Source organism: Salmo salar, chromosome ssa12, assembly GCF_905237065.1.
Source record: "Salmo salar chromosome ssa12, Ssal_v3.1, whole genome shotgun sequence".
In the NCBI taxonomy this organism is placed as follows: Eukaryota; Metazoa; Chordata; class Actinopteri; order Salmoniformes; family Salmonidae; genus Salmo; species Salmo salar.
In genome coordinates this window covers 12,176,282-12,201,719 of record NC_059453.1, presented here as the reverse complement: position 1 = coordinate 12,201,719, position 25,438 = coordinate 12,176,282, and the positions used below count along the sequence as shown (strand labels likewise).

At 41.6% G+C, this 25,438-nt stretch overlaps 1 protein-coding gene across 1 annotated transcript; it reads left to right on the top strand.

Annotated features, from left to right (window-relative positions):
* Positions 1-974: 974 nt before the first annotated feature.
* LOC106592630 (myosin heavy chain, fast skeletal muscle) lies at positions 975-24,271 on the top strand. Its single transcript, XM_045690682.1, has 41 exons — positions 975-1,004; positions 1,617-1,661; positions 1,795-2,022; positions 2,378-2,524; positions 2,735-2,891; positions 3,209-3,236; positions 3,499-3,613; positions 3,736-3,828; positions 4,004-4,064; positions 4,186-4,284; positions 4,621-4,724; positions 5,130-5,268; positions 5,536-5,654; positions 5,824-5,973; positions 6,068-6,238; positions 6,467-6,770; positions 7,100-7,164; positions 7,255-7,342; positions 7,909-8,026; positions 8,190-8,313; positions 10,871-11,007; positions 11,687-11,942; positions 12,128-12,370; positions 12,709-12,885; positions 12,967-13,112; positions 13,580-13,670; positions 14,022-14,411; positions 14,533-14,659; positions 16,173-16,291; positions 17,418-17,614; positions 17,979-18,162; positions 18,299-18,464; positions 18,809-18,933; positions 19,095-19,403; positions 19,625-19,828; positions 19,985-20,110; positions 20,231-20,401; positions 23,068-23,172; positions 23,269-23,364; positions 23,483-23,614; positions 24,154-24,271. The coding sequence occupies exons 3-41, from the start codon at positions 1,807-1,809 to the stop codon at positions 24,172-24,174; spliced, it is 5,820 nt and encodes a 1,939-aa protein (XP_045546638.1). The 5' UTR covers positions 975-1,004; positions 1,617-1,661; positions 1,795-1,806; the 3' UTR covers positions 24,175-24,271.
* The last annotated feature ends 1,167 nt before the right edge of the window (positions 24,272-25,438 follow it).

Genomic DNA, 25,438 nt, shown 5'->3' with positions numbered 1-25,438 from the left:
AACTGCTTAAAATAATTTCTCTACAAGTGGCTAGAGCTGTCTTTTCTAAAAGTTATAAAAACTGTTATGTAAAGGATTGATTGAAATGTAATGTAAATGTAAAGGAATCTGTTACTTTATTGTAACTATTCCCTATTCATTTTATAACAGTTTTACTGAAGCCAGCTCAGCTGCTAAGCGGTGAACTTCAGAGTGTTATAAAAGTTTGAGGCAGCTATATCGCTGTCAGCAATATGAGTGGATAAGATTATTGAAATACTGGTATGTTGTTATGTAAGTCATAAGAATCCTACTGGACCGTTTTAGCCAACTGAAATGTGAGACTAATAAAAGCGCCTCCAGCATCTTCAATAGATCATAATGTAGATAAAAACTACACATTAGATTTAAAAGCTTTATAAGCTGATATAGAAATGTTTTCGTTCTAGCTTTTAAATATTCATTTAATATGGTTCCACCAGGGTGATAAATCAAACTAAGCAAGGCACGGGGTTACGGCCAACTCCATCACAAGCACGAGGTGAGGAGACAGTTCAGATGTGTTTACAAGCTAAATAATAGAAATAACAGGTGAACATATACATAAAGTTGTTGATGAGGATTAATGCCACTAAAATGGAACTAAATAAGGTCAGATTAGATTTAATGAAAACTATTTTAGTGTTGGTTTGGCAACATGGACTCACCCCATTACAGTATTTGAGGGTCAGTGGTAGTAATACTGGAATCAATTTGATAAATCAAACTTTTGATATTGTTATAACTATTAGTAATCAAATCTCGCTTCAGAGACAAATATGACATTAAAAAGTAATGTAATGGGAATGTGGTGCTCCTGGAAGTGGGAGGTGCTAGTGAGACACAGACACACAGAGGTTTCTCATCCAATTCATTTCCTTTCCCAGAGTGGTCCATAATTAACTTTTGCTTGGTTAGCACTTCCAACGAGATATAAGGAGGCTGAGGCCCCAGCATCCATAAGTCAGATACCTTCTTCCTCTGTGGTAAGACCTCTACACCTCTTTAGATTTTTACATTTGTCTCATCTTTGCACTCACCATCTGAAGCAGTAGCTAACTGCACTGTTTGAATTTAATTATGCATGTCTCTTGTAAGATTTGACAATATGCAATCAAATGGCATTGGTTTACAATGGTACATTTCTTTTTACATAAAATGTTTTACTTTAAATCTGTAACTTTCATTTATGGTGTTGTTTGTAAATTGGTCTAGAATGTAACTGGGTTTTCAGTGGTATTCATTTTAATAAAAATAAAGTGAGTTGCCCATAGGAAAATGAAAGTCACGAGTTGCACCTGTAGTTGAATTGGACATGGCTGTAATGATTGAGATAAATGCTTTCTAGCCCTTCGAGGACAAAATGATGATGCTTTGGACCACAGGAGGATGGCGGTACCTTAATTGGGGAGGATGGGCTCATGGTAGTGACTGGAGAGAAAAAGGTGGAATGGATTCAAATACATAAAACACATGGTTTCCAGGTGTTTGATGTCATTCCATTTGCTACGCTCCAGTCATTACTATGAGCCCTCCTCCCCTCAGCAGCCTCCACTGGTTTAGACTTGTGTGTTTTCACAACAACTTATGTTTCACAGGGTCCTCTAAGAAGTACACATTCATCTGTAGGAGGGGAAAAGAAGGTGAGACATGGTTTGAGTCTTCACATAAAAAGTGATGAGAATATTCCGTTAGAGATACTGCTCACCTAACTCTGTTGACTGGGGAGGAAGCACCACAGATTCAATCATGTTCCTTGTTTCATCTCTTTCCTAGTTATCCGTCACCATGAGTACGGACGCGGAGATGCAAATCTACGGCAAAGCTGCCATATACCTTCGTAAGTCTGAGAAGGAGAGGATGGAGGCACAAGCCGCACCCTTTGATTCAAAGAACTCCTGCTATGTGGCAGACAAGGTGGAGCTGTACCTTAAGGGTCTGGTCACTGCCAGGGCCGACGGGAAGTGTACTGTAACAGTCACGAAACCTGATGGCAGTAAGGAGGTAAGTCTGATCTGAAAATTATTAAAGTTTGTGTAATTACTCAATTTCTGAAAAAATCATCAACATTTCAATATAAAATCTTTAACAAAATAAATATAATGAAGGGTTTCTTGTTTTTTTGTAGGCAGAATATAACCTTCAAACACATCTTTAACACAGCTATTTAAAATGGAAAATAATTTTTGTTATTGACTACTCAAGAATCTCCAGTTATGTGTCAGTGGGTGATAACTAAGTCGTTGGATTAAATGTGGATATGCTTTTTTTAAATGATTAAACTTGTATTTAATGAACAAAAAGCATTCTGTCATGTCCAGTTTAATCTGTGTGTAATCTAGATTTCTGACTGTTTCAGGAAGGAAAAGAGTTCAAAGATGCAGACATCTATGAGATGAACCCCCCTAAGTACGACAAGATTGAGGACATGGCCATGATGACCTACCTGAATGAAGCCTCTGTGTTGTATAACCTCAAAGAGCGTTATGCAGCATGGATGATCTATGTAAGAAACCTGCACATACAAACACACACATACATGAACATAAGAAATATACACATACAGTACTACACATAAATGAATGGTAGAAACCAAAACATATCAATACAGTAGACCCACATCAGTATACCAAAGTACACCCACATCCTCACATAAATCCAGGTAAATGTCAATCTGACTTTACTAATCCCCTAATTTAATTATTCTTTCATCCAGACCTACTCTGGGCTCTTCTGTGCCACGGTGAACCCCTACAAATGGCTCCCAGTGTACGACGCAGAGGTTGTCAACGCCTACAGAGGGAAGAAGAGGATGGAGGCTCCACCCCATATCTTCTCCGTCTCTGACAACGCCTTTCAGTTCATGCTGATTGGTACGAGCTGTCATGGATGGATGGAGGAATGCATGGTTGGATGGATGGATGAATGGTTGGATGGATGAAGGATGGATGGATGGTTGGATAGATGGATGAAGGATGGATGGTTGGATGGATAGATGGATATTAAAATATGCTTTAGAGAAGTATCTACTGTTTTCTAGTCTAGGTTAGAACAGTTTGCTGGGAATATCTCATTTCACTACCCTTGAATGGAAAATCTTCCAAATTGAAATTCATGATGATACTATGAATTAAATAATGTCCCCATAATGTGTTTTGAGTATGATAAGCAATATGTTTTTTGGTTCCAGATAAGGAGAACCAGTCCGTCCTGATTACGTAAGTTGTTTACTAAAATGTCACTTGAGAAAGTGTTTCTATTGTAATAAGTTGGGGCACTTGGTGTGATGAAATACATGACATTGTGAATGGATTAGAGCATTAGGCTATGTGTAATAAAGAGTCGATGAGAAGGATTATTTGTTAAAGACATGTCAGAACACAGGATAACAGTTTATTTTTCTATGCTATTTCTTAGTGAAAGCCAATCTGACACTCAAACATGTAACTAAAACCCCTCATTCTCTGTCATATAAACCAGTGGAGAATCCGGTGCAGGAAAGACTGTCAACACCAAGCGTGTCATCCAGTACTTTGCCACCATTGCAGTGTCTGGTGGAGAGAAGAAGAAGGAAGTAGACCCCAGCAAAATGCAGGTAGGTTGTTCTTATGTTTGCCTTTTTATTTCAGTTTGGTTGAATCGTGTTTCAAGAAAAGTGATCATGCGAGAAAAATGTGCTTTTCCAGTTTCTGAGCAACTTGTGTTTGTCTCAATCAGGGGTCTCTTGAGGATCAGATCATTGCAGCTAACCCTCTGCTGGAGGCTTATGGTAATGCCAAGACAGTGAGGAACGACAACTCGTCTCGCTTTGTAAGTATGAAGGGCATACTGTGGAAGTTACCTTATATTGGGAAAATGTAAATAAGTAGTTCCCTATTGTTATATGAATAGATGTCCAACAACCTGTAACATTTAAATTGGTCTATCAAAGTAAAAGTTTAGATTAATTTGTTGACCTATTTTTAACCCCCATGCTCTACTATAGGGTAAATTCATCAGGATTCACTTCCAAGCTGGTAAACTGGCTAAAGCTGATATTGAGACCTGTGAGTTGGTTTTGATTGTTTCTCAATGATTTCCTAAATTCACACAGATTTTTTTGGGGCGATCATATCATCAAATTTAATGTAATATTATAATCTCTCTCTCTCTCTCTTTCAACCTCAGACCTGCTGGAGAAGTCCAGAGTGTCCTTCCAGCTGCCCGATGAGAGAGGCTACCACATCTTCTTCCAGATGATGACAGGCCACAAACCTGAGATAGTTGGTACGGAAAAGTAGAGGTTCATGGGAAATTATTCCCACCCCCATCTGTGGAATTTATTAAAAATATTCATAGCCCGCACTAACAATGCTATTACAATGATTACATCCAAGGTAACAAGGCATCTAGACACGGGTCAGGTCTTTGGGAAATATCTATCAAGTAATGCACTGTGATGCACTAGTCCACAAGTCTCAGTCCCCTCTTTTGATGCTATTTATTATATACTACATGTATTACTGAGTCCATCTGTTGAGTAAAGGAGGGAGAGATACTGTAAAGGTAGGACAGCAGAAATCTAAGAGATTTAACTGACAAGGTGTTCTTCGTTGCCCACAGAAATGGCGCTCATCACCACCAACCCCTACGACTTCCCCATGTGCAGCCAGGGTCAGATCGCTGTGGCCAGCATTGACGACAAGGAAGAGCTGGATGCCACAGATGTAAGTCAAACAAAGGGTTAACCAAACTCTAGATAGGGAATGGGTAAGGCCACGAAACACACTGAATGTACTGTGAAAATTCCAACTTGGTGGCAGCTGAGAATTTTCATGTGTTTTCTGTTTGATTCTAAATGCCTTGTGTTAGTTAAGCATGAACGTAAAGTTACTCTTCATGCCTTCACACTTTGCCTTGAGGCACATACATTTAAGACATCCACAAGAGAGCACCACTAAGTGCCCTGTGGAACTGCGTAAAACTCCTTTTGTGTTGCCATCTACTAATGTGTTGGCCAAGAGTCAAATCTATCCATCCCATTTGTTCTGCAGTAAGCGGCACAGAACTGTAGTGTAACTGAGCGAAGTACCGTTCAGTTCATCACTGTTGTACTTCCTCTTTAATGCCAGGATGCCATTACAATCCTGGGCTTCACTAATGATGAGAAGATTGGCATCTACAAGCTGACAGGAGCTGTAGTGCACCATGGCAACTTGAAATTCAAGCAGAAGCAGCGTGAGGAGCAGGCCGAGCCAGACGGCACAGAGGGTGAGTCCCACTCATAGATATACAATATGTAGACCATTCCCAGTCTCCAACATAGAAATAGAACACCTAAGACAGACAGTGCCACATGAAAGTCAGGCAGGAGATAATTTTTGGAGAACAAATCACAACCTCCACAAATGATTTGAAATGATGGATGTGGGTGAATCAAAACCTAACCCACAAAGAAGTTATCCAAACTATTTTGCAGTTTGACATCATAAAAAAGCGATCTTGTGTGCCTGAATCTGTTGTTTTTTTCCCCTTCAGTGGCTGATAAAATCGGCTACCTGCTGGGCCTGAACTCAGCTGAGATGTTGAAGGCTCTGTGCTACCCCAGAGTGAAGGTTGGCAATGAGTATGTGACCAAGGGACAGACTGTGCCTCAGGTAAGGCAGCCAAACAAAGCATTTACCATTCTCTGTGGACCAGAATTATTTTGGGGAGGAGTGCATTGCTTTCTTTTTAATAGTGTTGTTGTTTTCCCAAATGTATCATCACCTTATCACTGGACATGGTCAATATCTCACATATTAATTTGAGGTATTATCATTACAGGTTAATAACTCAGTCATGGCTCTGGCCAAGTCCATCTATGAGAGGATGTTCTTGTGGATGGTCATCCGTATCAATGAGATGTTGGACACCAAGAATCCAAGGCAGTTCTATATCGGTGTGCTTGACATTGCCGGGTTTGAGATCTTTGATGTGAGTATGAGACCAGAACTAGACAATTAGTTGTGATTGAGATGGATTACAGCCTTGTATGATGAAATGATCCCTTTTAAAACTCCATCAACAGTACAACAGCATGGAGCAGCTGTGCATCAACTTCACCAATGAGAAACTGCAACAGTTTTTCAACCACACCATGTTCGTCCTGGAGCAAGAGGAGTACAAGAAGGAGGGAATCGTCTGGGCCTTCATTGACTTCGGCATGGACTTGGCTGCCTGCATTGAGCTTATTGAGAAGGTAAACTGTCTGTGTGAGGAATATAATAGACTGCAACACAAAGCTAAGAGGGTTCGCTGTGTGAGACATTATCACAGTGGCACAACACATCTGACTGTTGAAAACTCAATATGTTTCCTATTATGTGCCTCTAAATGAATATACTCCTATTTTATCATGTTTACTAAAGGAATTAATGCCATCCTAAATGTTAATATCACTAATTTGATATACATCTCTTTCATAAAGCCATTGGGCATCTTCTCCATCCTTGAAGAGGAGTGCATGTTCCCCAAGTCTTCAGACACTACCTTCAAGGACAAGCTGTACTCCCAGCATCTTGGCAAAACACAGGCGTTTGAGAAGCCCAAGCCTGCCAAAGGCAAGGCAGAGGCCCACTTCTCCCTGGTGCATTACGCCGGTACTGTGGACTACAACATCACTGGGTGGCTGGAGAAGAACAAGGACCCCCTGAACGACTCAGTTTGTCAACTGTACGGGAAGTCAGGAGTCAAAATTTTGGCTGCCCTGTATCCTGCTGCCCCACCTGAGGGTAAGACCAGCATCACGTCAAAAGATTTAATTAAGCACTAGTTAGAATTTTCTTTAAAGTCTTTGAATATATCACAATTTCTCAGGGTTTATTACTGGGTTATTTAATATTGTACACATACAATAGGTGTTACTCAACACAATCTCATTGCCAGCATTTGCCTCTAGATAAGTGTGAAGTTAACCAGAGATTCTCAGATTTATAATTAGTTTGCTTGCTGAAGACAAGACCACTCTAGATTTCTTACATACTCTTATTATTCTATTTATTCCACCCACTCTAGGAAATGTACTTTTCTAGTTATCTTTTACTTTTCCCCATTTTAACAGATAAAGCCAAGAAAGGAGGCAAGAAGAAGGGTGGTTCCATGCAGACTGTGTCCTCCCAGTTCAGGGTGAGCTTTTGAAAAGTGTATATTCAGTCCTTTAAAAGGTGCAATTATCATAAATGATGTCTGAGAAAATGGTTTGTAACCCTCCTACAGGAGAACTTACATAAGCTGATGACCAACTTGAGGAGCACTCATCCTCACTTTGTGCGCTGCCTGATCCCCAACGAGTCAAAGACTCCAGGTACAAGAAATACTGAGTTAAATATATTATCTTATCATTACAGTATCAGTAACCTTGTAACGGTCGTCGTACGTAATGGACCAAGGCGCAGCGGGTTGAGTGCTCATCTTAACTTTATTAGAACACCTAACAAACAAAACAAGAAAACGATCGAACGACCAGTGTTGCATGCTAACACACAGCAGTACAACAACAACTTCCCACAAAGGGACAGGTGACACAGGGCTACCTAAGTATGACTCTCAATCAGCAGCAACGATTTACAGCTGTTCCTGATTGAGAGCCATACCAGGCCAACACAAAGAAATACACAACATAGAAAACCATAGAAATACAAAACAAGAACATTACCCAAAAACCCCGGAACACATAAATCAAACACCCCTCTTACATAAATACATATCCCATTAAACCCCAAACCACATAAAACAAATACCCCCTGCCACGTCCTGACCAAACTACAATAACCAATAACCCCTTATACTGGTCAGGACGTGACAAACCTTAACAATCCCATTCTTTAACCTGTTTATGAGTATTAAAATAGACTTGGTTTGTTTTACCAGGTCTGATGGAGAACTTCCTGGTTATCCACCAGCTCAGGTGTAATGGTGTACTGGAGGGTATCAGGATCTGCAGAAAGGGCTTCCCCAGCAGAATCATCTATGCTGATTTCAAGCAGAGGTACATGCACAGACATACACAGACACTGACACACACACATACATACACAACCACAGAAATATCTGCTCCAAGGGTTTTCCCAGCATCAGAATAGGCTTACCTTTTACGTAATATAACCAAACAAAAACAACTTGACATATGTTACACATTTCTCCTCATTCAGGTACAAAGTACTGAATGCCAGTGTCATCCCTGAGGGCCAGTTCATGGACAACAAGAAGGCTTCTGAGAAGCTGCTTGGATCCATTGATGTGAATCACGAGGATTACAAGTTTGGACACACCAAGGTTAGTCAAATCAAATTAATCAAATCAAACTTTATTTGTCACATACACATGGTTAGCAGATGTTAATGCGAGTGTAGCGAAATGCTTGTGCTTCTCGTTCCGACCATGCAGTATTATCTAACAAGTAATCTAACCTAACAATTTCACAACAACTACCTTATACACACAAGTGTAAAGGAATGAATAAGAATATGTACACAAAAATATATGAATGAGCGATGGCCGAACGGCATAGGCAAGATGCAGTAGATGGTAAAGCGTACAGTATATAAATGTGAGATGAGTAATGTAGGGTATGTAAACATTATATAAAGTGGCAGTGGCTAGTGATACATTTAGTACATCAATTTTTCATTATTAAAGTGGCTAGAGATGAGTCAGTATGTTGGCAGCAGCCACTTAATGTTAGTGATGGCTGTTTAACAGTCTGCTGGCCTTGAGATAGAAGCTGTTTTTCAGTCTCTCGGTCCTCGCTTTGATGCACCTGTACTGACCTCGCCTTCTGGATGACAGCGGGGTGAACAGGCAGTGTCTCGGGTGGTTGTCGTCCTTGATGATCTTTTTGGCCTTCCTGTGACATCGGGTGGTGTAGGTGTCCTGGAGGGCAGGACGTTTGCCTCCGGTGATGCGTTGTGCAGACCTCACTACCCTCTGGAGAGCCTTGCGGTTGTGGGCGGAGCAGTTGTCGTATCAGGCGGTGATACAGCCCGACAGGATGCTCTCGATTGTGCATCTGTAAAAGTTTGTGAGTGTTTTTGGTGACAAGCCGAATTTCTTCAGCCTCCTGAGGTTGAAGAGGCGCTGCTGCGCCTTCTTCACCACGCTGTCTGTGTGGGCGGACCATTTCAGTTTGTCCGTGATGTATATGCCGAGGAACTTAAAACTTTCCACCTTCTCCACTACTGTCCCGTCGATGTGGATAGGGGGCTGCTCCCTCTGCTGTTTCCTGAAGTCCACGATCATCTCCTTTGTTTTGTTGACATTGAGTGTGAGGTTATTTTCCTGACACCACACTCCGAGGGCCCTCACCTCCTCCCTGTAGGCCGTCTCGTCGTTGTTGGTAATCAAGCCTACCACTGTAGTGTCGTCTGCAAACTTGATTATTGAGTTGGAGGCGTGCATGGCCACGCAGTCATGGGTGAACAGGGAGTACAGGAGAGGGCTGAGAACGCACCCTTGTGGGGCCCCAGTGTTGAGGATCAGCGGGGTGGAGATGTTGTTAATTACCCTCACCACCTAGGGAGCGGCCCGTCAGGAAGTCCAGGACCCAGTTGCACAGGGCGGGGTCGAGACCCAGGGTCTCGAGCTTAATGACAAGTTTGGAGAGTACTATGGTGTTAAATGCTGAGCTGTAGTCGATGAACAGCATTCTTACATAGGTATTCCTCTTGTCCAGATGGGTTAGGGCAGTGTGCAGTGTGATTGCGATTGCGTCGTCTGTGGACCTATTGGGGCGGTAAGCAAATTGGAGTGGGTCTAGGGTGTCAGGTAGTGTGGAGGTGATATGGTCCTTGACTAGTCTCTCAAAGCACTTGATGATGATGGAAGAGAGCGCTACGGGCGATAGTCATTTAGCTCAGTTACCTTAGATTTCTTGGGAACAGGAACAATGGTGGCCCTCTTGAAGCATGTGGGAACAGCAGACTGGGATAAGGATTGATTGAATATGTCCATAAACACACCAGCCAGCTGGTCTGCGCATGCTCTGAGGACGCGGCTGGCGATGCCGTCTGGGCCGGCAGCCTTGCGAGGGTTAACACGTTTAAATGTTTTACTCAAGTTGGCTGCAGTGAAGGAGAGCCTGCAGGTTTTAGGTAGCGGGCCGTGTCAGTGGCAATGTGTTGTCCTCAAAGCGAGCAAAGATGTTGTTTAGTTTGTCTGGGAGCAAGACATCGTGGTCCGCGACGGGGCTGGTTTTCCGTTTGTAGTTCGTAATTGACTGTAGACCCTGCCACATACCTCTCGTGTCTGAGCCGTTGAATTGCGACTCTACTTTGTCTCTATACCGACGCTTAGCTTGTTTGATTGCCTTGCGGAGGGAATAGCTACGCTGTTTGTATTCGGTCATGTTTCTGGGCACCTTGCCCTGATTAAAAGCAGTGGTTCGCGCTTTCAGTTTTGCATGAATACTGCCATCAATCCCCGGTTTCTGGTTGGGGAATGTTTTAATAGATGGTGTGGGCACATGCTAAAAAACTCGCTCACCGAATCAGCGTATTCATCAATGTTATTGTCCGACACTATGCGGAACATATCCCGGTCCACGTGATCGAAGCAATCTTGAAGCGTGGAATCCGATTGTTCGGACCAGCGTTGAACAGACCTGAGCACGGGCACTTCCTGTCAAAGAACTACTTCAATGATCATTTAAAATCTCTTCAGTTGGTATATCCATTATTTTCTTCTATCTTCTTCAGTTAACTAATGGACAAGGTGGAAAAACATTGTAGTGTTTTTCTTCAAGTTGTTTAAATAATTCTAGTGGTGTTGTTCCCCTCTTTTCATTCAATCCTTTCTATCTGTCACCATCTGTGGTTCCATTGACCATGTGTCTCAGGTGTTCTTCAAAGCCGGTCTGCTGGGTGTCCTGGAGGAGATGAGAGATGAGAAGCTGGCCACTCTGGTCGGCATGGTCCAGGCTCTCAGCCGTGGATTCCTCATGAGGAGAGAGTTCACCAAGATGATGGAGAGGAGGTGAGGAATAGTAGACATCTTGGCAAAGCTTTCTGTCAACCACCTGTATCTTATGCATTATGATTACATACTGTATGTGCTGTGAGTTGTTCAGAATGAGAAAGTACATCTTATAATGGTCTACTAAAGCTTTTGGGTTAATTCATTTAGTCCAGAAATGGATGTAGCAACTAAGGATTCTAGCTTTATCGCTGCAGTTTGGGATTTGGCTGTTCAATTGTCATATACATTTGTGATATTTATCCATTCATTCTTGAAGAACATAAAATTCCTCATGAGCTTAGCATGACTGTCAGTTGTTGCATCTAGAGAGCTGTCTATGAGTGGGGTTACATTTCCCTACACCGATTCCTCAGCTGTAAACAAAAAGGGGCAGAGGTTTTGTTGATCTTCGACTCCCAGAAAGTCGCTTTTTAAAGCATCCCAATAGGCAAAAAACTGGTTGAATTACGTTACATCTACGTCATTTCAACCAATGTGATGATATTGAAAAAACATGGATTTCAAAAATATCATTAACCTTAGGGAATTTAATATTTTTTTAACCCAACTTTTAACCTAAAACATGGTGAAATGTTTTGCTGATTTCACGTTGAATTCACGTTAGTTGACAACTCAACCAAATGTAAATCAAAACTAGTCACTAACCATGCCACTCTATACTTTCTGTTTCGACCAGAGATTCCATCTTTACCATCCAGTACAACATCCGCTCATTCATGAATGTGAAAACCTGGCCATGGATGAAGTTGTACTTCAAGATCAAGCCCCTGCTGCAGAGCGCTGAGACTGAGAAGGAGCTGGCCAACATGAAGGAGAACTATGAGAAGATGACAGCAGACCTGGCCAAGGCTCTGTCCACAAAGAAGCAAATGGAGGAGAAATTGGTGGCCCTGATGCAGGAGAAGAATGACCTGGCACTCCAAGTCGCATCTGTGAGTCAGCAACGACCTTCATAAGGGCACATTTATAGACACAAAAACACACAGACACACGAACACTGTTATTGCCCATGCTATTTATATATTTCATGATTTGGTCCGACCTATTTGACTAAATTAAGTCTATATTTTCATACACAAAGTTAGGCCGCTGATATTTTCTCCTGTTCTGAAACCAGGAAGGAGAGAGTCTGAACGATGCTGAGGAAAGGTGCGAGGGGCTCATCAAGAGCAAGATCCAGCTGGAGGCCAAACTCAAAGAGACGACCGAGAGGCTGGAGGATGAGGAGGAGATCAATGCTGAGTTGACTGCCAAGAAGAGGAAGCTGGAGGATGAGTGCTCTGAGCTGAAGAAGGACATTGATGACCTGGAGCTCACCCTGGCCAAAGTGGAGAAGGAGAAGCACGCCACTGAAAACAAGGTCTTGTGTCTTACCATAGACAGTCTAACCAAACAATAATCAACTCAAAACATAGCTTAACAGAAATGGAATTCAAGTTGTACTGGGGGTGTAGGAAAAATGAAGAAACAATAGTGGAATTTCAGTTACGTTGTACTCCCCAACATTCATTGCATGTACTGCTCCCCCTACTTATGACTTCCATTCAGTACACTGGCATGGTGAACACTGACATTTAGTGTTGAATCTATAGTACAGTAATTGTTGATGCAGTTCTAATCTAAATGAAATGAATGCAATAATATAACAAACTAAATCTCCCCTTTATAGTGAAGTAATTATGTTGTGGCCATTTACAGGTTAAAAACCTGACAGAGGAGATGGCGTCTATGGATGAGAGTGTTGCCAAGCTGACCAAGGAGAAGAAAGCCCTCCAAGAGGCCCACCAGCAGACACTGGATGACCTGCAGGCAGAGGAGGACAAAGTCAACACTCTTACCAAGGCCAAGACCAAGCTGGAACAGCAAGTGGACGACGTGAGTGGAGTTTGACATTTTGGCCATGATATTATCTTCAGTTATTTAGATTTGAACAATATATGTGTTTTTATCTTCTAGCTTGAGGGTTCTTTGGAGCAAGAGAAGAAGCTCCGTATGGATCTTGAGAGAGCCAAGAGAAAGCTGGAGGGAGATCTGAAACTGGCCCAGGAGTCCATAATGGACCTGGAGAATGACAAGCAGCAAGCTGATGAGAAAATCAAGAAGTAAACACAAACAAATGACTACAGTATTATCCGCTATAATGGTTGTTTTTGGCTAATTATTGTAATTGCGAATCAGCGTATACATGTGATTCTTAAAGGAATACTTCAGGATTTTGGAAGCCCTTTATCTACTTCCCCAGAGCCAGATGAACTCGTGAATACAATTTTTATGTCTCTGCATGCAGTTTGAAGTTGCTAACTGTTAGCGCAATGACTGGAATTCTATGGTAACTGCTAGCATGCTAGTAAGCATTGACTCGCAAAACTACTTCTAACTTCCTTCATACTGGATGCAGAGACATAAAAATGGTATCCACAAGTTCATCTGACTCTGGGGAAGTAGATACAGGGCTTTATTGCCAAAATGCTGAAGTATACCTTTAAAAGCAATGTGAATGGTATAATACTCTCCCTTTACACTATCGAACCAAAACTAACTCTGTAATTGGCGAATTTGTGTTTCTCAGGAAAGAGTTTGAGACCACCCAGCTCCTCAGCAAGATTGAGGATGAACAGTCTCTGGGAGCTCAGCTGCAGAAGAAGATCAAAGAACTCCAGGTATAGTACATCTAGGGATCTAAGCTCCAGACACATCCAGGTACAAAGCTCCAGAACAGAAAAACACAGACTTGAAAAACATTATTCTGGTAGTACACATTTTTCCCGGTAGATTCTGATGGCTGAATAGGTTGGAAGGTGGTGCTTCTTGCTAGTGCTTCTTACCGTTGTAAAGACGGTGCATCAAAATGGTAGTTTGGTTCCTGCATTGGACACTGTCTACTGAAAATATTAACTGTCTTTGTATTAACACATCAATGCAAAATATACATACTATTATTACTTTGTGAGGTTCGATTGTTTCAACTGTATTGTAGTGTTCATTTCCCCTGCTCCTTTCCCCTGTTCTAGGCCCGTATTGAGGAGCTGGAGGAGGAAATTGAGGCTGAGCGTGCTGCCAGGGCTAAGGTTGAGAAGCAGAGGGCCGATCTCTCCAGGGAACTTGAGGAGATCAGCGAGAGGCTGGAGGAAGCCGGAGGCGCCACTGCTGCTCAGATTGAGATGAACAAGAAGCGTGAGGCTGAGTTCCAGAAGCTGCGTCGTGATCTTGAAGAGTCCACCCTGCAGCATGAGGCCACAGCCGCCGCTCTGCGCAAGAAGCAGGCCGACAGTGTGGCTGAGCTCGGGGAGCAGATCGACAACCTGCAGCGCGTCAAGCAGAAGCTGGAGAAGGAGAAGAGCGAGTACAAGATGGAGATAGATGACCTCTCTAGCAACATGGAGGCCGTCGCCAAGGCTAAGGTGAGTAGTAATGTTTTCGTCAAGCAGTGTTGAGGAGGGTCAACTATATTACCATTCAAGTGAACAGAAGTTGACAGGAGTCCCATATAGAAAGTAATGATGGAACGTGCTTCACTAACAGGGCAATCTGGAGAAGATGTGCCGTACTCTTGAGGACCAGCTGAGCGAGCTCAAGACTAAGAATGATGAGAATGTTCGCCAGGTCAACGACATCAGCGGACAGAGGGCCAGACTCCTGACAGAAAATGGTACCATCAGCAATGAACAACAAACTAATGCTTTACTTCAGTAGAACACAATAAAATGTGTTGGGGATTTATGTCCATAGTCCACATTAGTGCCGGTCGGTGATGTTTAAGATGAAGGAGGACGGTCATATTTTTTTTAGGAGCTTGGCCTTATTTCTATTACAGCATATTGGATGAGTCTTTCATATCCGATTCACCCAGCTCAATGTAACATCGATAGGTTTAGAGTACTACATGATACTCAAAATGTTCCATATACCCATCATGAGGTTGCTACAACCTAGCCTATGAATGACAGTTTACAATGTATGTGCACAGGTCGAGAGAAAAATTTGAGTAATCGAGGTGAGACCCTGACACATTCAATACCGCCTTGCACACTCTTGCCTGCATCTAGCTGATTTAGGTTGTAATCAATAGTCCAACAGTTGCAAACAAGAGTTTCTATTGGACAGGTATGTTTATCCTAATTTTGTTCCATTTGCTTCCGTTTAAGAAAGGTTTTCAACAGATTCGACGGAATGAATAATACCCTGATCACACGCAAACACAGTTCACTTTCATAGAAGCCACATACAAACAGCATTATCATTTTGCTCGTTGTATAATTCCTTCTCGCATCTACGTGCTCTCCTCGTCTCACCTTTTCCCTTCTGGACTTCAGTGCAAAACACATCAGCTGTCTGTGATCAGGCAAAAAAACCTTCATCATAGCATAACCACTAACCGCTACACACAGCCTACATCGATGTCACCATATTAGCTAACGCCATAGCTAGTCAACGTAGCTACTGGAACTAACGCTTTAGTAAACCCGCTACAACAATGCAGTACAGTCAGCAAGCAGTTTAGCAGTTACACAGTGGATCCCACTGGCAATAAATTAATAAAACCAAAAGCTTACCTTGGCTTGGAAGAGTTCTATTGTTGGATAGCCACAGACATCTAACTAACCTAGCATCTGTCTCTGTTTGAGCCGGGTGTTTGAGTAGGCTAATCTAGCTAGCTGCATTTGCTAGCTAAGTGAAAGTAAAAAAAATACATCTCTCTCTCTTTCTTGCTTCCCCTTCATTTTTAAAGAAATTAATATGTTAAACTATGTTCTTTCTCTCTCTTTGAGTCAACTACTCACCACATTTTATGCACTGCAGTGCTACCTAGATGTAGCATATGCTTTCTGTACTAGATTCATTCTCTGGTCCTTTGATTGAGTGGACAACATGTCAGTTCATGCTGCAAGAGCTATGACAGGTTGCAGTATGTCGTCATTATTACTGTGTAAGTATCTGGAAGGGGGTGAGAAACATGAGCCTCCTTGTTTTTGTATTGAAGTCAATGTAATTTCACAGAGGAGGATGATCCTCCCCTGCCTCTTCTGAGGAGCCTCCACTGGTCCACATAGTTTATATTGTATTATTCACCACCAAACAACATTCCCTATGATACATTAAAATACATTTTCCATCTTAGAAAACAGAGACGTCATTAACAAGATATCTCTCTATCCCTGCAGGTGAGTTTGGCCGCCAGCTGGAGGAGAAGGAAGCCCTGGTGTCTCAGCTGACCAGAGGAAAACAGGCCTTCACCCAGCAGGTGGAGGAGTTGAAGAGGCTGATTGAGGAAGAGGTCAAGGTAAGGGACCCAAAATGGACTCCACCGACCCCAGAGTTTAGAGCAGGGATCTTCAACTTGACTCAGCCATGTGCTGATTTTTTTTCTTGAGTGGATGGTCCGGACATAATTACATATAATTTGTAGACTGCCAATTTAACGGAAGAAGCACAACCATATATAATATTTGACTAAAACATTGTAATTTCAAACCTTGCATGTATGCGATCACATACAGGGACGTCATGCACCCAAAACAAAAATCTGATGGGTCACAAATTACGTGATGGTGGCTGGGGGTGCGGTCCTGGGGGGGTTAGGCCCCCGTCCTGAAGTTGGATTATTTTTTTTTAAACACCTGAAACAGCTTTTCGTGCTATCTATAGCCATAATCTTTATACTTAATTCAATGTAAAAAAATATATGTCTGTTTTTCGACATATCTAAGCATACCTCTTCAGCTGTCTGTATCTTCCAGACTGGTGGTTCTTTTTTTTAAAGAAACTAAATATGCTTCTCTTTATCTCTGCTAAAATCTGGGTAAAAGATTGAAAGGAATTTGAGACTCATTCAGAACATTTAGTTATTGCTTGCTTTTCTTAAGTCTACCAGCCTTTCCAGCAGGCATGTCAGCTAAGATAGTTAGACAAGCTAGCCACTCTACCTTGATTGATAGCCTAAAATGGCTTCTTGGTAGCAGGTTATGAGGTTGGGATTTTGGGAACCTACAGTATCGGGGCTGACTAAAGTCAACTTCATAAAATTGCAAGGTGGCTAGTAGTATTAAAGAGAAACAACATGCCAAATCTGAAGGGGCACGTGCCCCTGTGCCCCCTATGGGCATGACGCCTCTGATCACATATATCTGTCTGTTGTGCATGGGAATAATTTGGAACAGATTTCCAAAATTAAAATCACTTGGAGCCGATTTGTTGGTGTTTTTACAGTCTTTTATGGTCCCCCCCCCCGCCAAAATATGATTTTATTCAGAAAACTTGAGGGGCCAAACTAAAATCGCACCCCGCCAGTTGGAGAACCCTGGTTTAAAGACATATCTTCATATACATGGTGATGACACCACCCTCAGAGAGTTCTACTATAATTTGTTTGACTCTCTCCAATCTCTCTTTGTATTTCTCTCTCACAGGCTAAAAACGCATTGGCCCACGGTGTCCAGTCTGCCCGCCATGACTGTGACCTCCTGAGGGAGCAGTTTGAGGAGGAGCAGGAGGCCAAGGCAGAGCTGCAACGCGGCATGTCCAAGGCCAACAGTGAGGTGGCTCAGTGGAGGACTAAGTATGAAACTGATGCTATCCAGCGCACAGAGGAGCTGGAGGAGGCCAAGTGAGTCGTACGGAACAGCAAAAACGAAAATATTTATTTATATTTAAAACTAAAAAAAATCACCTTTATTTAACCAGGTAGGCAAGTTGAGAACAAGTTCTCATTTACAACTGCGACCTGGCCAAGATAAAGCAAAGCAGTTCGACACATATAACAACACAGAGTTACACATGGAGTAAAACAAACATACAGTCAATAAAAACAGTAGAAAAATAAGTCTATATACAATGTGAGCAAATGAGGTGAGATAAGGGAATATAGGGTATTGGTGGTGAGGGTGGTAGGGGGCTCTGAGAAAATGTTACATCAACATGTATTGTAACATTTGTTTCAGCTCATTAAACCTCCCTCTGTTGTCCAATAGGAAGAAGCTGGCCCAGCGTCTTCAGGAGGCCGAGGAGACCATTGAGGCGACCAACTCCAAGTGCGCCTCCCTGGAGAAGACCAAGCAGAGGCTGCAGGGGGAGGTGGAGGACCTCATGATTGATGTTGAGAGAGCCAACGCATTGGCTGCCAACCTCGACAAGAAGCAGAGGAACTTTGACAAGGTGAAAATGAATAAACCTCACCCTAGGCTGATATTTACTGTCTGCTATATGATTAATTGTAGTATAATTGTAGCATATTTATAATTCAAAACTCTTCATCAATGACTTCTAAGGAAAATCCCATTGATTCTCCTAGGTTCTGGCAGAGTGGAAGCAGAAGTATGAGGAGGGCCAGGCAGAGCTGGAAGGAGCTCAGAAGGAGGCTCGCTCTATGAGCACTGAACTCTTCAAGATGAAGAACTCCTACGAGGAGGCTCTGGATCATCTGGAGACTCTGAAGAGAGAGAACAAGAACCTGCAACGTGAGCATTTGACAGCAGTTCTATTTGGCTCATGTTTGACTAGTGTTTTGAAAATCGAGGGAACTGCAATCATCAAAACTACTATTACACCATTTCAGAGTTTTCATGTACAGATCAAAATATATATATTTTTTAACCTGTGATCACTATTCCTTTGAACAACCAAAGGATGTGGAGGGCAATTAGATTTGCAAGACCATATGAAGTGCTGTTAATGAATTAACGGTTACTATGATTCAATGTTAACTTCAGTACATTGACATATCCACTGAAAATCTCCCAAGTCTAAACTGCTCCTGTGTGTGTGTGTGTGTGTGTGTGTGTGTGTGTGTGTGTGTGTGTAGAGGAGATCTCTGACCTGACTGAGCAGATCGGAGAGACTGGCAAGAGCATCCATGAGCTGGAGAAGGCCAAGAAGACCGTGGAGACAGAGAAGTCTGAGATCCAGACGGCTCTGGAGGAGGCTGAGGTACAAACTACAGCTGTTTGATGGGGAAAGCAGTGTTACACTAGCCAACACCCGCTACAGTTCAATGATCCCTGTACTGGAGATTATTGTGGTCATATATATTTAATTCCTACATCCAAATGTATTGAACACAATTGGCCTGACTGCTTCTGTTTGTCCAGGGAACACTGGAGCACGAGGAATCCAAGATTCTGCGTGTGCAGCTGGAGCTGAACCAGATCAAGGGTGAGGTGGACAGGAAGATCGCTGAGAAGGATGAGGAGATGGAGCAGATCAAGAGGAACAGCCAGAGGGTGGTTGACTCCATGCAGAGCACCCTGGACTCTGAGGTCAGGAGCAGGAATGACGCCCTGAGGGTGAAGAAGAAGATGGAGGGAGACCTGAACGAGATGGAGATCCAGCTGAGCCACTCCAACAGGCAGGCCGCTGAGGCCCAGAAACAGCTGAGGAACGTCCAGGGACAGCTCAAGGTAAAGGGACTGGGACATCAGGCTCAAACACCTGAACATGGAGAGGGATTTGTTTGTGAATCTGTAGAAAAGAATAGAACAGATAAATTGAATACATTGAACTATATACTGTAGAACGGTAGGGATATTGAGTAAATTCTTCCCAATGAACATTTCCTTCACCCATCCTATCACCCCTACTTCCACAAGTCCTAATGGACGTATGTCATTGTGAATCCCAGGATGCCCAATTGCACCTTGATGATGCCGTCCGCGCTGCAGAGGACATGAAGGAGCAGGCAGCCATGGTGGAGCGCAGAAACGGTCTGATGGTGGCTGAAATCGAGGAGCTGAGAGTTGCTCTGGAGCAGACAGAGAGAGGCCGCAAAGTGGCTGAGACTGAGCTGGTAGACGCCAGCGAGCGTGTTGGACTGCTGCACTCCCAGGTATGGGTCAAAGCCATTTATAATGACACTCAACCAAGCATACAGTTTAAACACACCTGGAATTTGACAGTGCTTGCTTTAGATTGTCAGAATTTCAGTCTGGTGACTTGCAAGTTCTCTTGAGAGTTAAACAAATCGTGTTGTTTCCTCCTTCAGAACACCAGCCTTCTGAACACCAAGAAGAAGCTGGAGACTGATCTGGTGCAGGTGCAGGGAGAGGTGGACGACATCGTCCAGGAGGCCAGGAATGCAGAGGAGAAGGCCAAGAAGGCTATCACTGATGTGAGTCCTTGAATTACATCATCTTGATTTGTCCCTAAGGGCCAATGGTACCTGGGCTGGTTACGAACAACAAAGATCTCAGAGGAACGTTATGATGAATTAAACAAACTACTATTCCAGGCGGCAATGATGTCTGAGGAGCTGAAGAAGGAGCAGGACACCAGCTCTCACCTGGAGAGGATGAAGAAGAACCTGGAGGTCACAGTCAAGGACCTGCAGCACCGCCTGGATGAGGCTGAGAATCTGGCCATGAAGGGAGGCAAGAAGCAGCTCCAGAAACTGGAGTCCAGGGTGAGTTATCAGCAGGGTGGATCAGGGTGGATTGAAGGACTGATCGCTGGACATGTATTTGATCATATAAAATTACACAGGAGACTCTCTCTCTCAATTAAAAAATATGTTTTATTGTCATATACACCGGATAGGTGCAAATTAGGGTTAAGTGCCTTGGACATCAACACATTTTTTTCACGTTGAAGGCTCAGATATTTGAACCAGCAACATTTAACTGCTAGGATACCTGCCACCCTAAACCACCTCAATCAAGGGTCTCCAAACTTTTTGAAACGGGACCCCTTTTGTGATAGAAAATTCATGAGGGACCCCCTCATAATATCAGAATACAAGTAAAAATAGCATCCAGGTAGTTTTACCACAGTGTTTCTAAACCCAGAGGTGCAAAATTGCAAGACTTCCGGGAACGCTTGCGATTCAGACCAGACCAGGGTTTGAGATGTCTATGGGAGAAGTGAAAAATTCATCCTTGGTTGTTAATTTTCTTGAAATCTAAAGGCGAGACCTAGATTCGAGCCAATGTCTTAAGATAATGGAGTCTAACTTTAAGTAGCTGAAACGGTCATTACTACAACCTAGTGAAAGTGACAAACTGACACGTTTTAAATTTCATCAAAAACAACTATCTACCGAAGGAGTGCTTTTGACTGCATGAACATGTGCTGTTCAGCACAACTGTTAGACCCGATGATGTGTTTCTGCGCATGAGCTTAGCTAGCTAAGGTCGCAATGGGATTGTCTACAAGTCTTCATCTTTGGATTTGCTACGACTTCTCCAGTGCACGGCCCCTGGGAAAAAAATGTTTAAGTCACCTTTTGGCATCAGAAACAACATTTTGCAGTTTTAAAACAAATGTTCAGCTACTCTATTCATTTTGCCTTTGGACAGAAATAACATTTGGTAATTTTAGAGCTAATTTCTTGAAATTCTACACATTTTGCCATGTGGCGGTGAGAAAATGTAGCAGTTTTAAAAGCTTAATTCAGGATGCATTTATGTTCAAAATCAACATTTTGGGGAATATGTTACACTTAAAAAAAATATATATATATATATATTTCACCTTTATTTAACTGGGTAGGCTAGTTGAGAACAAGTTCTCATTTACATTGGTGACCTGGCCAAGATAAAGCAAAGCAGTGCGACACAAACAACAACACAGAGTTACACATGGAATAAACAAACATACAGTCAATGACACAATAGAGAAAAAGTCTATATACAGTGTGTGAAAATAAGGCAAGATAAGGAAGGTAGGCAATAAATAGGCCATAGTGGCGAAATAATTACAATTTAGCAATTAAACACTGGAGTGATAGAGGTGCAAAAGATGAATGTGCAAGTAGAGATACTGGGGTGCAAAGGAGCAAAAAATAAAATAAAAAAAGAACAGTTTGCGGATGAGGAAGTTGGATGGGTTATTTACAGATGGGCTATGTACAGGTGCAGTGATCTGTGAGCCGCTGGTGCTTAAAGTTAGTGAGGGAGATATGGGTCTCCAGCTTCACTGATTTTTGCAACTTTTGCAACTCACTTTAGTGAAGTTGAGAAGAATTGCAGCCAAGACCTTAAAATAAAGATATACAAATGTATTTATCTAGTTGCTTCGTTCAAGCTTGTACAATTGTCCTGGCAGACTTCTTCTAAACTGCCATTTCATTCATGATAAGACTAATAAATAACAATTCTCAATAAATAAACACACGGTATAATATACTGTACATGCACCCAATCCATCTCATTGTAATCATTTGTTAGGCTTCATCTAGTTACATTGTTTAATTTCTCTCTCTCTCTAGATCGCTAGCAACTTGACTCATTCACTCAGCTGCAAAAAGGCTGTTGCTAGGGAAGCTAGCGTTGCTATATGGGGCTACCAGCTAGAAGGCTAAATTAGCTTGACGGTTAGCAGATTTTCACAAGTTCATAAAAACGTGAAAATACAACATAACATCTTAACAAATATTTGTACATATGCCCGAAACATTACTGTCATTAATATGGTGCTTTCCCACTTACCTTCAAAATGAATTTATGTCGGTGCTTCTGTCTCGCTTTTGACTTACTTGGCAAACGTCTCTTAACTGCCATAGACAATGTTTCTACCATGGGGAGTTCGTGCTATCTGTGGTGGAAGCAACCTCACAACATTAAAACTGGCGAGTGTCGTCCTCTAGAGGCCATACGGGTACTGAACTATACACTGTTAAATACATGCCAAAATGTATAAATAGTAATATACAGTATATTACAAATGCAAGAAGAATTGAGTTGGGAAAAATGATCAGTGATGGAGTACTGTGGATACCAATATCACTGTGAGCCTCCCAGGCCCATATTGTGTATCTAAGGGTTAAGAACATCAATTGTGGGTTAATATTATTACATTGTATTGGACACATTTTCCACAGATCCCTGTTAGTTTAATCTGCTGTTGCTATCAATATTCATAACATTTGAAATATAAATTCCACTTTGGGAACCACTGACTGAGATAATGAAAAGTTGTTATAATAACAGACTACTTCAATAAAAATTGTGAAAAGGAACAGACAACAATTGTGCCTCCTTGACTAGGTAGAAGATTACCTGTGTTACAAAGATTCGTTACATCTGATTTCACCAGCTCAAACAAATGCCTACGTTTATTTTTTTCACAAAGGTGCGTGAGCTCGAGACTGAGGTGGAGGCAGAGCAGAGAAGAGGTGTAGACGCTGTCAAGGGAGTCCGGAAGTATGAGCGCAGAGTCAAGGAGCTCACTTACCAGGTAAGAGAAAGTGCATCCTTCACACACTTGACTCTAACACAGGTAGGTTTGTGTATATAACTATTGTGACATTGATTCTTTGCTCTTCTCCCACAGACTGAGGAGGATAAGAAGAACGTTAACAGACTTCAGGACCTGGTAGATAAGCTGCAGATGAAAGTGAAGGCCTACAAGAGGCACGCTGAGGAAGCAGTGAGTCACAGACTTAGTCAAATACTCTGAAAGCATACATTCGAAAACATATTTATCTTTAGAAAAAGTTATATAATGAATGCTGATGTTCTGCTCTCCCTCTCTTTATCTCACCCAGGAGGAAGCAGCAAACCAGCACATGTCTAAGTTCAGGAAGGTTCAGCATGAGCTGGAGGAGGCTGAGGAGCGTGCTGACATCGCTGAGACTCAGGTCAACAAGCTCAGAGCCAAGACCCGTGACTCTGGAAAGGTACAGAACTGCTGCTAAACCTATACCTGATTCATGTTCAGATATGACCACATCAACATCACCTATGATTCAGTCTTCACAGAGGTCAATACAGACCTTTTACACTCACTCAACTGTTTTGAAGATCTCTAAGAAGAACATGTCAAGTAGGGCAAAAAAATATGATTATTTCAAACTAAGCTGGTACTTAAAAGTTGAAAATCCAAGCTGAGGACTGAGCCTTAAAATGCTTGTTCCATTATACAGTGTTCTTTCCAAGTGTTCATAATATATTTATCATGTTCATTATTATTACTGATCCATTCTGTTCTATCCAAGTCTATCCATATATTTATCATGTTCATTATTACTACTGTTCCATTATATTATATCCATATATTTATCGTGTTCATTATTATTACTGATCCATTATATTCTATCCATATACTTATCAGGTTAATTATTATTACTAATCCATTATCTTCTATCCAAGTCTATCCATATATTTATCATGTTCATTATTATTTCTGATCCATAAAATAATTTATTTCTTCTTACAGGGAAAAGAAGTTGCTGAATAAACGAAGACCAAGTCTTATCATTTTCCTGTGTTGCATAAAATATGATTTTCATGGTGAAATGTTGAGCATTGATTAAAAACATGTGGATCTACATACACTTCCTTTGTGACTGTGGACTTATTACTCAGCAAACAGATTTTTCATACCATAATAATATTGTACTTTAATTAAACAAGCAATCTGGGATTCCAACAACAACAAACGAGTCACTTTTTTTGGTAAACATCTGAGGGATGAAGCTGGAGAAATGTATACACTCTCAAATTCATGGACTGAGCTATGGATGTAAGAACTGACCATCCAAAACATCAAAATTATAGTTTTAACCCTTTACACTTGCAGAAATTGGCTTACATGGACTGGCCCAAATTTAAATGCTTCTAAAATAAAAAAAAATATGAGAAGCACATGCATAACCGTGGTAGCAATTGAAAGGGGAACGGATTTTTGTATTTTAATTTTGTCACAGATTATGCGCACATTAATCACCTGTGGAAAGACTTTGTAAAAAATAAATGTTAATAGCGCATCTGAAACAATTATGTGAGTATATTTCTGTATTTAACTGATATTATGTGCCAAATTTTCCAATTTGGATTACAAATAGATTTTTTGGCATATATACACTTCCGTAATGATTAGCCCGCTAGTGGTGGAATTACGGTAATACACATTACAATCACAGAAATACACATTATAAACAGGGTAATACACAAACACAGCAACAAACATTATAAACACAGTAATATACATCATGAACACAGTAATACACATTATAAAGCAGGTAATATACATCAACAGGCAAAATACATTGCTCTGTTTCTGTTCCTGTGAAAATTACGTTATTTTCCGTTTTTTGGTTCTGTTCCCTGAACCGGTTAAAACCCCTAATATAATATACTGTTGCAAGTACTAGCTAGCTATTACATACAGTTGAAGTCGGAAGTTTACATACACCTTAGCCAAATACATTTAAACTCAGTTTTTCACAATTCCTGACATTTAATCCTAGTAATAATTCCGTGTCTTAGGTCAGTTAGGATCACCACTTTATTTTAAGAATGTGAAATGTCAGAATAATAGTAGAGAGAATGATTTATTTCAGCTTTTATTTCTTTCATCACATTACCAGTGGGTCAGAAGTTTACATACACTCAATTAGTATTTTGTAGCATTGCCTTTAAATTGTTTAACTTGGGGCAAATGTTCCGGGTAGCCTTCCACACGCTTCCCACAATAAGTTGGGTGAATTTTGGCCCATTCC

Bases quoted from the DNA above. Each gene is read 5' to 3' on its own strand.
- LOC106592630 (XM_045690682.1), top strand. From the start codon at position 1,807: ATGAGTACGGACGCGGAGATGCAAATCTACGGCAAAGCTGCCATATAC. The intron at 4,725-5,129 runs GTAAGTCAAACA...CTTTAATGCCAG, and splicing joins AAGAGCTGGATGCCACAGAT to GATGCCATTACAATCCTGGG. The intron at 11,008-11,686 runs GTGAGGAATAGT...TGTTTCGACCAG, and splicing joins ACCAAGATGATGGAGAGGAG to AGATTCCATCTTTACCATCC.